Genomic DNA, 13,393 nt, shown 5'->3' with positions numbered 1-13,393 from the left:
TCTCTGTAAGAAGATGCCTAATCCAGGTCACTTCTGCTGTGGTAGCTGCCATAGATCTATACTCTGCCTCTGTGCTGGATCTTGTCACAGCCTTCTGTTTTCTGCTACTCCATGAGACAAGATTTCTCACAATGAAAACACAGTATCCTGAAACAGACCTTCTCTCATCTGGATCCCCTGCCCAGTCTGCATCTGTACAGGCTAGTATGTCATGTTTTGGTGATTTCCATGAAGATTGAATATATGTGAGTCCATCACCCACCGTTCATTTTAGATAGCGAAGGATGTGTTTGACAACATCCATGTGACCAGTCTTTGGTTCATGCATGAATTGAGATACTTGATTGACAGAATACACAATGTCTGGTCTAGTGAAGGTAAGGTATTGTAACATACCTACTAAACTCCGATACTTAACATCATCAGGATATAACTCACCATCACAAATACTGAGCCTTTGGTTAACAACACTGGGTGTGAATAGAGGTTTACAATCTGTCATTCCTGCTTTAGCTAGAAGATCAAGAGTGTATTTATGTTGAGTTAATGACATTTTATCACCCTGTCTATCTACCTCTACTCCAAAAAAATATCTCAGCTCCCCAAGGCCTTTCATTTTGAACCGCATAGTCAATAGAACTTTAATTCGCTGAATGTGGTCTGGAGCATTACCAGTGATAACAATATCATCAACATATATGAGTAAGAAAACCACAGTGGTACCGTTCCTATATATGAACAGAGAATGGTCAAGTTGGGAACGAAAGAAACCATGTTTATGGATTTCTAAGGAAAAACTTTCAAACCATGACCTAGAAGCTTGCTTCGATCCATACAAAGCTCTGGTTAACTTGCATACATATTCTTTTGGGCTTCCCTCTGCATAACCTTGAGGTTGCTCCATATAGACCTCTTCCTTTAAGTCCCCATAAAGGAATGCATTCTTAACATCAAGCTGATTGAGGATCCACCCATGTTCAATTGCCAGGCCAAGTATAATGCGAATAGTTCCCGATCTCACCACTGGGCTGAATGTCTCATCATAATCCTGACCATATTCTTGAGTGAAACCCTTGGCCACAAGACGCGCCTTGTACCGTTCAATGCTACCATCCGGTTTATATTTAATTTTATAAACCCATTTCGAACCAACAACATTTTTGTCTGGAGGACGGCCAACTATCTCCCATGTTCGACATTCATGAAGTGCCTCGATCTCCTCATTCATCGCTTCAATCCATTTGTTGGATTGAATAACTTGATGAAAACCAAGTGGTTCATCGTGTTTTTCAATCTGGGATAGAAAGATCTTAAAGTTCATAGAAAAGTTGTCATAACTAACCCACTTTTCAATAGGATGCCTTATCCTGCTTGATCTTCTTGGTGCTTCTCTGTCATTAGACAATACAGTGTGTTCTTCAGCAGGTACAGTCGTTTGCTCTCTAGATCTCCTGGTATACACATTTCCTTTGTATCTTAGACACTCTGCTTGTGATGCATCATCTGAAACTGTCTCACCATGTATGCTTTCAGGAGACAGAATAGTATGCTCGGCAACATGTGAAATAAGTTCAGCACTAAGCCATGGATCATACCAATTAGCATCTGAACATCTGTAACCCTTGTGTTCATCTGCATAACCTACAAATTGGCATATAGAGGCTTTGTCTTGGAATTTAGTCCTCATGGATTTGTCAATATGAACATAACATGTGCATCCAAAAACTCGTAACTCATTATAATCGGGATGTGCACCAAAGAGAACATAATAGGGAGATTGATTTTCAAGAATAGGCATAGGAAGGCGGTTTATCACATGAGTGGCAATGTGAAAGGCTTCAGACCAAAGACTAATGGGTAAGTTACTCCCATGCATCATACTCATTGCACTTTCCACAATATGTCTGTGTTTACGTTCAGCAATTCCATTTTGTTGTGGAGTGTACGGGCAAGAAACTCTACGATGCATCCCATTATCTTGGAGAAAATCTAAAAATTCTTTAGAGGAATACTCACCACCTCCATCACATTGGAGAATTTGGATATTTTGAGAGAATTGATTTTTAACATAAGCATGAAAGTGACGGAAAATGGAAAAGACCTCTGATTTGTGTTTCATAAAGAATATTCAGGTAAAATGAGAGAAACTGTCAATAAAGGATACATAATATTTGCTTCCAGAAGAGGAAGGATTAGGAGCTGGGTCCCAAACATCTGAACATATTATCTCAAAGGGTATAGAAGCTCTTTTATTTATTTGATGAAAGGGAAGTACATGACTTTTGCAGACCTGACAACTGGGACATATTTTATTCCTCAATAAAGGTGAAACAGACTTCGAAAGAAGACCATTGGACACTAACTTTTCAATAAAGACTTGACTACAATGACCAAGACGAGAATGCCAGAGATCTGACTTATTACATTTGGATGTACTTAGGACACTTTTGGAGACGAGATCAGACTGGGGCTTCAGGACACTGGAGGCTGGATCTTCATTAAAGACATACATGTCTCCACGTCGCTCTCCTTTAGCGAACATCTCCTTCGTTTGAAGATCCTTGACAAAGACAGAAGTAGGAGTAAATTCCACAGAAGAATTGGTAGAATCAACAAGCTTGGAAACAGATACAATATTTTTCTTTATATTTGGTGCATGAACAACATCAGATAAAGGAATAGATGACTTAGACAAAGGAATAACGACATTGCCTATGTTCGAAATAGGGTGGTGAGTCCCATCTCAGGTTACAATATTAGATTCTCCAAAATAGTGAGTCAGAGTAGAGAACTTACCTGCATTACCAGTGACATGGGTTGCTGCCCCAGAGTCAACATACCATATTCCATCATCATTTTGCTTCAGATTCAAGTTGGCCATAGCAGACAGAAGGAGATCCTTAGCATCTTCACTGACTCGGAACGTACCTGCAGTTCCTGATGTTCCAACATTTCTGGTGTTTTGCATTCTATTCCGATTTTGTGGGTTGAACCAACAGTTGGCCTTGATATGACCTCGCTTGTTGCACTGATAGCATGTGGGAACATTCTTTGAAAAATTGGCATTAGAATTTGGTGTAGGTAGTATCCCACATCCACCCTGGATTGGATTTCCCTTGCCTCTGCCACGCCCTCCCCGTGTACGATCAACAAACGTCCCTGTGACAAGAATCTCATGCGTAGATGATTGCCCTGCTGAAGCATCAGATATGCTTTTCAAAGACATCTCGTATTGGAAGAGTTTAGCACGTAATTCCTCAAAACTGGGCAACTAAGGCAAGCATAATAAAGAAGTGACAAGTACCTGATACTCTGATCCCAGGGCATTCAGTGTTTGTTGCACCTTTTCTTTGTCGAACACTGGATATCCAACAAGGGCTAATTGATCTGTGATGCTTTTGACTTGATTTAAAAATTCAATAATGGTCGTTGCTCTCTTCTTTAAAAGCTGAAATTCACGCTTGAGAAACAACATCTTAGCCTCTGATATCTGAGAGTAGGTTTGAGCTAAAGTTTCCCACAATACTTTGGATGTGCAATCATCCGGGATAGAAACCAAAACTTCTTGCGACAGTGTGGAAGTGATATATGCGACGAGAGCCTGATCACGTTTCATCCAAGCAGTAAATACAGGATTGCGAATGGTGCTTGACATTGCTCCATCCCCTTTTTCTTCGGTGGTAACAAATTCCGGAGGTATTTGAGTGGAGCCATCCAAGTGACCTGAAAGATCTTGACTGCGAATAAAAGGGGTAATCTGCTTTTTCCAAGTCAAATAGTTATTTGTATTCAGTTTTTCCGAAACCAGCTGCCCCAGGAAGTTGGAGGAAAGACTAGAATTGCCTGAAGAATCCATTTGTAGGCTTATGACAGAAATGTGGCTGAAAACAAAGAATAGAGTGACGCAGCTTATGACAGAAATTGGTACCAGAAGAAACAAATTCAGCCTTTTTGTGTAAACTGTGAATGAATGAGGAAGAAGAAGTGACCCGCAGTTGCTGGAAGAAGTGACCTGCAGTTGCTGTGTGTGAATTAAGAGGAATAAGGAAAACTACAACAGTTGCTGTGTGTGGATTAAGAGGAATAAGGAAAACTACAACAGTTGCTGTGTGTGGATTAAGAGGAATAATAAAAAATACAACAGTTGTTGTATGTGAATTAAGAAAAGAAGATGAAGTGCAGTTGTTGTGTGTGAATTAAGAGGAATAAGGAAAACTACAACAGTTGCTGTGTGTGGATTAAGAGGAATAATAAAAAAAACAACAGTTGCTGTATGAGAATTAAGAAAAGAAGAGAAGGTGAAATCACGAGGAATAAGAAGAACTCGGCCCCCTTTTTGAGTGAAGGAGACAAACTAGTTGCTGATTCACGTGAACTAATTCACGTTGCTGAGGAAGACCAGATTCACGAGTTCTGAAAGGAACGAGGAGAACTCGGCTTTTGCTGCAGCAGATCTTGGCTAGTGCACGTGAACTGATGTCGAGGAATAGGATTTGGTTGTTCACGTCCGTGAGGAAGATCCTTTTTCACCCAGGAATACAGCGTGCTCTGATACCATGTGAAAACACGTGAGAGAGAGAGAACCTTTCTTGAGAAATCAACAGCCCAAAGTGTCTTGATTGCTGCGCTAGTGCTTCATTAGTATAGGGTTACAATTATCTTTTACAGGGATAAAATTGCCCCTTATAAGTAACACATGTTACATTATAAACTAAAGCAAAACTCGTGGATGGATATGGATCCGATATCGGATCCATATCCAATCCATATTCCACATTCTCTCTGCTCTGCCTACTCCACTACCACCACCAAGAAAGTCGTCGTCGCCGCCCACTGCGCATGTGAGTGCCCTCCCCTTCTTCTTCTTCTTCTTCTACTTTTCTTTTTTTTGCCGCTGGCGACAACTGCAGCAACCCTATTGCTGCTGCCACAAGCCAGGCAGAAGGGATTGGCTAAATGCCCCCCCCTGTTGGGTGAGCTTACGCAGACCGTTTGCCTCACAGAGAAACGAGCAGAGAATGAGGGCCCTCGATATATTAACCCTAATTTTCAGTCAAATGGGTGCTTTGACCCCCATTTGACCAAAAAATTGAGGCATCTACGCCTCACTTTAAGGCGCGCCTCGCCCTGAGGCGTACGCCTCAAGGCGTATGAGGCGTACGCCTTAGGGTATTTACGCTTTTATGCTGCGCCTCAAGGCACAAAGGCCCTCGCCTTGAGGCGAGGCGCGCTTTTTGCGCCTTGAGGCGCGTTTTTAATAACACTGCTCAGAACGCTCATTTCAGCCAGCAATGTCCTTAGTCAGACCACCTTCATAGTGGTTGTAGCCATGACTCGATATTTTGCTTTAGTTGAAGAGAGAAACTTGTTGCTTCTTGCATCTCCAAGAAATCAACGAGTCACCTTAAAACACACAAAACCAATAGTTGAATGTCAGTTATTTGAATCACCTTCCCAGTTAGCATCAATATAAGCAATTAAACCTAAGGATGACGAAGCAAACAAGAAAAGTCCTCGAAAAATATAAGTTTTGATATATCTAATAATACACAAAATTGCTCCCATATGAACAGTGGTGGGAGCATGTTGAAACTGGCTTGCTATGTAAACTGCATGTGCAATGTCAATTCTCGTAATTGAGAGATATGACAATACCCTGATAAGTTGTCTATGTGGTGTTGGATTTTCAAGTGGTTCTACATCATCAATCTTCATTTTGACATTGACAACTTTGGGAGTATCAACCTTCTTATCATCTGGGATACCAGATCTGACAACAATATATAAAGCAAATTTAGATTGAGTGAGCATTTAACTTTTAGAAGAATATGCAACTTCTATACCATTTTTTTTTTAGAACTCCCAAATCATTCATTTCAAAATGTGTTTTGAGAAGCTTTTTAATGTATTCAACTCTCTGTTTGTTTATCACTTCCAGTGATGATCATATCGTCCACGTCGAGGAGTACTGTAATAATACATGCATCATAAATCTTAACAAACAAAGTTGTGTCAGTTTAGATAGTCTTTAAATTATGTTGTTAAAAACGTACCTTGAATCTGTGTGAAAATGAAAATATTGTTCTTGAATTCGTTTTTGACCAAATTGTAAAATATTTGAAAATATAAAAAATCTTTAGACTTGTGTTTAAGGAAGTAAATCCAAATGTGTCTCATAAAATCATAAAAAAATTTACATAATATATAAAACTACCCTTTGATGTAACAGGTGCTGGACCCCACACATCCGCATGTATTAACTCAAGTGGTCGGGAAGAAACAAAAGTTATTTATTGAAATGGTAGTCTCCTCATTTTGTCAAGAATACAATTTTCACATGTAAAATATTCAGAATTACAAAAATTTGTCATTTTTGGAAAATAATGAATCTTCGATATATTAGGATGGCCAAGTCTCTTATGCCATAAATCCAAATCTAATTTATAAACATCGCAACAAAATGTATTCTTGAGTTTTTTCAAAAATTCTATGTAGTACAAACCTCCTTCTCTATGGCCTTTCCCAATCAACTTCCCTAACTGACGATCCTGTACTTGACAACCACGAGAGGAGAAGAAAATATTTTATACATGATCACATAATTGAGAAACAGACAAAAGATTTAAGTTTAATTTAAAGTCCATCTTAATGTATTTGGTTCGTTCGTGGAAGGTCTGATTGCTGTCAATGACATGGGAGTGATAATCTCAAATCTTTTGAATATGTATTGCAATAATAAGAGTGTAATCTACATTGCATGCAACAACACCTTCCATGAGCGAACCAAACACATTGAGATGGATTTCATTATGTACGCGATGAATATCTGAGAGGAACTATTGAGTTGTCATATGTTACATTAGAATACCAACTTGCAGATTTCTTCACTAAAGCTCTTGCTACACCTCGGTTTATTTTTCTTTTTAACAAACTTTCGGTAATTTCACCGTAAGTTTGATAGCGGTTGTTAATATATATATATATACATATATATTTATTATTCTTACATAATAATTAATACCACTAGAGTTATTTTTGTCTTTTTACTCATTGTAATAGGTGTTGTCCACTAGGGACATTTTTGTATATTCTTTGTTTTTTGTTTTTTGCTTTTTTTGTATGCGTCATTATGTAAGGGCACTATGGTCATTGAGACCATAGAGTCATTGGAAGTTCCCAACGGTCATAAATATGACCATTGGGGGCTCCCAATGACTCCTTTGAGAGCTCCCACTTCATGGGTTTACCTATAAATATGGGACTACAAATCCCCATTAGTTAATGCTTCCCTTAAGCATTTTATGAGCAACAAGTGATATATTTTTTATGTTGTGTTGATCTTTTTTGACTGTTTGAAGTCTTGTATGCACTTTGTGCTTGTGTAGTGCCTTAGTGCTTTGTGTATTATCCCATATTGGGTTTGTAATAGTGCATGTGCACCGCTTTTATATTTCCGCATACTTCATTACAGTTCTTCCATTCTTGGATCAACTAGGCCTTTTTGCCTATCTATAAGGACCAGCATTTCCTTTTACTGATATGTATGTTGCTCTCTCTCCCTCTCTCTCTCTCTCACACACACACACACACACACGTTGTATGATTCAGTAATAATTACCTGCTTGTTTCTTGAATTGTGGCGACTGATAAACCTATTATCTATATGGTTGTGCGAATAGAAATAGATGGTATTCTGATGTATGTTGTCTAGATTTTGACCATTTGTTGCCTAGCTAATAGGATTTGGTTGATCAAATGGTTCATTGTTTTATGCGATTCTATTAACTGGCCAAACTTGCATCCATTGTATGTAAGTGATAGTAATTTATTCTTTTGATATTTCTGCTTTACTTATTCTTACTGTTTTCACATTGATATTTGCTTGCTTTTGGTTTGATTGCTGTCTTTGTTATTGGTTAGATGGCTTATACACATTAAACCTACAGCCGTCCTCATCTGTGTTTGTGTGAGTCTGCTTGCATGCATGTTTTTTTTGTTTATAACTTTATATAATAGCACAATAGAGATGATCTGTGGTTAAGAGAACGCTATGCTATATATTTTGAATGCTTATAATAGGCATTTTATTCTGTGCAACTGTCAGGATATGGCTTGTGATACATTCTTGAAGATTGTTCAGAAATGCAAGAGGAAGTTTGTAATTGTTCAGGTAAAAACAATATATCAGTTTATTCATTTGAAGCATTCACTGTTGTTTTTATTTTTCAATTATACTGTTTTTCTGCCAATGCTTTACTTGATCATGATTCAGAACTGCTTGGTCATGATTCAGAAAGCATTCACTGCTGTTCAACAAATTAAATGCTTGCCTATGTCACATGGGTGCGGGTGCGGGGGTGCGGCACTTTCAAAAAACTTGGGTGCGGGGGTGCAGTAAATATATATATATATATATATATATATATATATATATATATATATATATATATATATATATATATATATATAATTTTTAAGTTTTAACAATTAACAACATTAACATTAACCCTCTTTGTGCAGGGGAGGGGTTGAGCCCCCTCCCTACGCTCCCTGTTGGCAGGGGAGGGTCCGAGCCCCTCCCTGCGCTCTTTGTGTGCAGGGGAGGGGCTGAACCCCCTCCCTGCACTCTCTGCTGGCAGGGGAGGGGCCGAGCCCCCTCCTTGTGCCCTCTTTGTGCAGGGGAGGGGTCGAGCCCCCTCCCTGTGCTCCTTGTTGACAGGGGAGGGGTCGAGCCCCTCCCTGCGCTCTCTGTGTGCAGGGGATGGGCCGAGCCCCCTCCCTGCACTCTCTGTTGGGAGGGGAGGGGCCGAGCCCCCCTCCCTGCGCCCTCTTTGTGCAGGGGAGGGGCCAAGCCCCCTCCCTGCGCTCCCTGTTGGCAAGGGATGGACCGAGCCCCTCCTTGCTTTCTCTGTGTGCAGGGGAGGGGTTGAGCCCCCTCCCTGTCCTCCCTCTTTGTGCAGGGGAGGGGTCGAGCCCCCTCCCTGCACTTTTTGTTGGCAGGCCCCCTCCCTGCACCCTCTTTGTGCAGGGGAGGGATCGAAGAGGAGAGCAGAGGGAGTCAGAGAGGAGGAGAGCAGAGGGAGTCGGAGAAGAGAGAAAGTACCTGAGGAGGCGGGGTTCGGTGAGGAGGTCGATTGGCGGCGGGGTCCGGTGAGGAGGTTGATCGGCGGAGGGGTCCGGCGAGGAGAGGTCGGGAGGATTAGGGCAAAAAACAATTGCCCTAATCCTCCCCTCCGCAGCATATTTCATCGGGCATATTTTTTTTTAAAGTCTAAAAATTGGACACAAATGACCCTGAGTGCGTTGACCACACCCAGGGTCTGGTTGACCACACCGGATGCCGCACACGCACCCGTGTCGCAACGCGGATGCGGCACCCGGTTTGCCGAGTCCCTGTGACATAGATGCTTGCCAATGATAGATCAGTCAAATTGATAGTCTTTTTACAATCTCACCTGAAGATGATCTATTGTTCAATAGTAGTAAATGAAGATTATCTGAAGGTTGTAAATGTAAAGTTATTTAGATTCAAGGTGGATAATGAGGACATAGTGGCAAGGCACCCCATCAGATGGTTAAATTCTAACATTATATTGAAACTAGCTGCCTACAACTGCTACATGATGTTTTCATACCTTTATATAGTCTTTGTTTCCTACATAGTAAGTCCATATTTGAAGGCAATCAGGTGTCTGGCGGTAGTCCTCCTGTCTATTACGAGTGCAAAATGCGATAAAACTACATGTGAAATTGGTGCTGAAGCACTATATTACACCAGGTATTTTTTAAAATAAATTGGCAGACATGAGACATTTGCATGTGCATGAGCTCTCCTGCACATAGTTGCCAAATTAGGTTATGTTTTCTTCTCTATATTCTAGTTCCTGGTGTTTTAATCATCTTGAAGGCAACCTGATTGAGTAATACTCATTCAGCCTTATCATGGATGGTTGAATAATTGGTTTTCATCCTGATTTTCCAGGTTGGAGAGAGTGAGCCATTTGTATCTGAGCTTTTAACTGGTCTCTCAACAACTGTATTGCATCTTGCGCCCCATCAAATTCATATATTTTATGAATCGGTCTGTTACAAATTTTAACTTCAAGTCTTTGATCTTCAATTCCAACATTGGGTAGGATGATAATGCTTGGTAATTTTCTTGCTGAATATTTGCAGGTTGGTCATATGATTCAAGCAGAATCTGACCCACAGAAAAGAGATGAATATCTTCCGAGATTGATGCAGTTTCCTAATCAGGTTCTCTCAAATATTTTAAGTGTGCATTTGAATGCAGCTTGTAATGATTCATGACGATCCTTTTTCTTGCTAGACGCTACATGACTTAACCATTATTTATCCTGCAGCGATGGGCTGAGATTATTGGTCAAGCATGTGAAAGCGTTGATTTTTTGAAGGATCATACTGTGATAAGAACTGTACTTGACATATTGCAGGTGATCATTCTGTGGCACCAAAAATTATTCATATGTTTTTAGAAGATTTGTCAAAACTAATCTTGTTTTGGAATGTTTCAATATCTCATATTGGCTAGTTTCAAGCATTGCAGCCATCTGTTAATGTATAAGTTGCTTGTGATGGTTTGCTGAAACATTGTTGGTCTCCTATTTCATTACAAGGGATTTAAATTCTCTCTATTCTTTTGACAGTCAACTTTGTATTACAAATGCTGGTCCAATGAGATCCTTTGGATGATGAAAAACTTGGTTTCGTCATGAAGCTGCCCTTGATTGACTAAATCAGGTCATTTATATAGTTGTGATTTGAATGATATGATTTTTATGATTGACATGTTTGGCTTGGTTAAGATTAATCTATATGATGCATGTTATTCAAGTAACTAGATGATTGAGTTTCATCTGCAATAAAAACTTTAGATTATTGCCCCGCACTGTCATTGTTAAATAAATCATCTGCGTCAGGGATGCTGTGGTCTTGATCTAAGTTTGTTATCATATGCTTATCCCATTAAAGTCCTTTTTTTTGCTGTACGAGATCGTTGTGAATTGTTTTTAGCAATTTTATTTGATATTTCATTTGAACTTGTTTGGCAGACCAACACCAGTGTTGCCAGTTCATTAAGGACATACTTTTTGTCTCAGATATCATTGATCTTTTTGGATATGCTTAATGTGTACAGGTATTCATCTGATTCTTCACTCTGATTGTTTAGTTGTAGATGTGAAAAATTGATAGCCATTGGAGCTGCAGTTTAGAGTCTTAGACAAACATCATAGTTGGCCAAATGTTCTTGATTCATGTTAGGGCCTATGTGATGAGATAAAAAAAACTTATGGTTTCTTGACAATGAATGCCTTTGTACTTTAAAACAGAATGTATAGTGAACTTATTTCAAGCAACATAGCTGAAGGAGGTCCATATGCATCAAGAACATCCTATGTAAAACTTCTTAGGTAATGTGAATTTGGATATTTATAGTCAAGTACACGTGCATGTTTTTTATTTTCTTCTTTCAATAAAGTTTAGTTTTTGATGGTTTAACCCATGATATTTGCTATCAAACAGGTCGGTGAAGAGAGAGACACTGAAACTGATTGAAACTTTTGTGGATAAGGCTGAAGATCAGTCACAGATAGGAAAGCAGTTTGTGCCACCAATGATGGATCCTGTTCTTGGTGACTATGCTAGGAATTTGCCAGATGCCCGAGAGGCAGAAGTTTTATCAGTTTTTGCAACAATAATAAACAAGTATTTCTATTTTCCTGTTTTGTTCTATTTAGAGTGTTTTAGCTTTCATCTGCTGCACTTTTACTTCAAGTGAATAAACTAGGAATAAGTTACTGTCTACAATGTTTATTCTCATAAAGTAGTTATGAAGTGCTCATTTTGGGAGGAATAATTACTCTCATATTCTCATAAACATGTATTTCAAGCACCGACATCACCATCTCATTCATCACCTTTGCTACATGTAGGTACAAAGGTGTCATGACAGAGGATGTGCCTCGTATATTTGAAGCTGTTTTTGAGTGCACCCTTGAGGTAAATTTCACCTCCATCTATTATTTTATCTTGTTGCTTGTTGCCTGACTTGCAATTTTCTCAACCACATTACCATGGTATTCTGCAGATGATTACCAAGAACTTTGAAGATTATCCTGAGCATCGCCTGAAGTTTTTCTCATTATTACGTGCCATTGCTACTCATTGTTTTAATGCTCTAATTCGTTTGTCAAGTCAGGTGCGTTATCACAGTGGTACTTTTTTTTGTTTCTATGTAACATGGATACTTCTAAAGGGCAATGCAACCATATTGCACCCACATCTGTGCGGATGCGACACTTGGACACGACTTCTGCAGGTGAACCACACTGAGGTCCATTTCTATCTGAAAGTGGACTGGGTTACCTATAACCAAGTTCAGTTTTATTTATACTACATATATAAATATATACATGCACACACACACACACAGCTATTGCTGTGCTGCACTTTCAGCACCAGTATCTGCATCTGCACCTGCACCTATGTGACATAGCTTTGTTTGCATGCACGCATGTGGCTTCCTATGTTTCCGTACCCCAACTTTTCTGTTAAATGCCTATGTCCTTTTATCTGTTCTAGTAGAATCAGATTATAATGTCAATTGGTTGTAGTTTTATTGATGTTGATTCCTGTAAGCAGGAGGCACATACCTTGTGTTGGGGTGCAAGCATATGTCATTTTAACTAGTCTTTGCTTTGGTGGATTGCACATCATTCCCTGGTGATGTTCTACTTTGACCAAGCGCACATCCGATGTGTTTTTTCTGCACACCATTTTGACCTTGTTCTTTATTTGAAGTTCATTTTGAGATACTGAAGAGTTTTAAACAGAAGGGAAAAAATGCTTACTGTTATGGTTGAATATTTGGACTTTTGAACATATTTGTTCTTTTTTCCATGGTTTTCTCTATTTTTTTCTTCCCAATTCATGTCATTTCCAAGGGTTTTTGTTTGTTACTGGAACTTGTGCATATACTTTTAAAAGGCAACAATGAAATTATTTGCAGCTCAAGACTTGAAAGCTGCAGTGTCGGTGTGGCTTTTGTTTTTATTGGTCTTCTATTAGTCAGTGTTTCCTATGTATTTGACCTTATTTTCTTTTGCTTACTGAATATTGTTAGCTAGAATGTTTCTTGCATGCTTTCTTGTTGTGTCCCTAAAATTGCCCCTTACCCTTGATGGCATTTTCATTTTAGATCTTTAGGTTATAATTATTTTGGACATGGCCAGATGGTAGCACACATTAATGGTGATTAAATTGACCTGAAAAGGAATATATATATATATATATAGATGTAAAGAAAAAAAATTTAACAATGCAAATCAGAATAATCTTGTTTATTTATTTGAGTTTGCATTCTTTTGAAAAT

At 39.1% G+C, this 13,393-nt stretch overlaps 1 protein-coding gene across 1 annotated transcript in view; it reads left to right on the top strand.

Moving 5' to 3' along the window:
* The window catches only part of LOC149823124 (protein EXPORTIN 1A-like), a 94,743-nt gene that overhangs the window by 52,980 nt on the left and 28,370 nt on the right, over positions 1-13,393 (top strand). Inside the window, exons 19-27 of the mRNA XM_089981441.1 lie at positions 8,105-8,170; positions 9,983-10,081; positions 10,177-10,257; positions 10,365-10,454; positions 11,073-11,158; positions 11,352-11,432; positions 11,545-11,727; positions 11,955-12,021; positions 12,110-12,220. Coding sequence (XP_089837567.1) covers positions 8,105-8,170; positions 9,983-10,081; positions 10,177-10,257; positions 10,365-10,454; positions 11,073-11,158; positions 11,352-11,432; positions 11,545-11,727; positions 11,955-12,021; positions 12,110-12,220 — 864 coding nt within the window. The remainder of the gene's footprint in view (positions 1-8,104; positions 8,171-9,982; positions 10,082-10,176; positions 10,258-10,364; positions 10,455-11,072; positions 11,159-11,351; positions 11,433-11,544; positions 11,728-11,954; positions 12,022-12,109; positions 12,221-13,393) is intronic.

The sequence above is a fragment of the Nuphar pumila genome, chromosome 11 (assembly GCF_984573655.1).
Source record: "Nuphar pumila chromosome 11, dmNupPumi1.hap1.1, whole genome shotgun sequence".
Lineage (NCBI taxonomy): Eukaryota > Viridiplantae > Streptophyta > Magnoliopsida > Nymphaeales > Nymphaeaceae > Nuphar > Nuphar pumila.
Note: the sequence above shows the minus strand (reverse complement) of the source record. Positions and strands in the feature narration are given on the sequence as shown.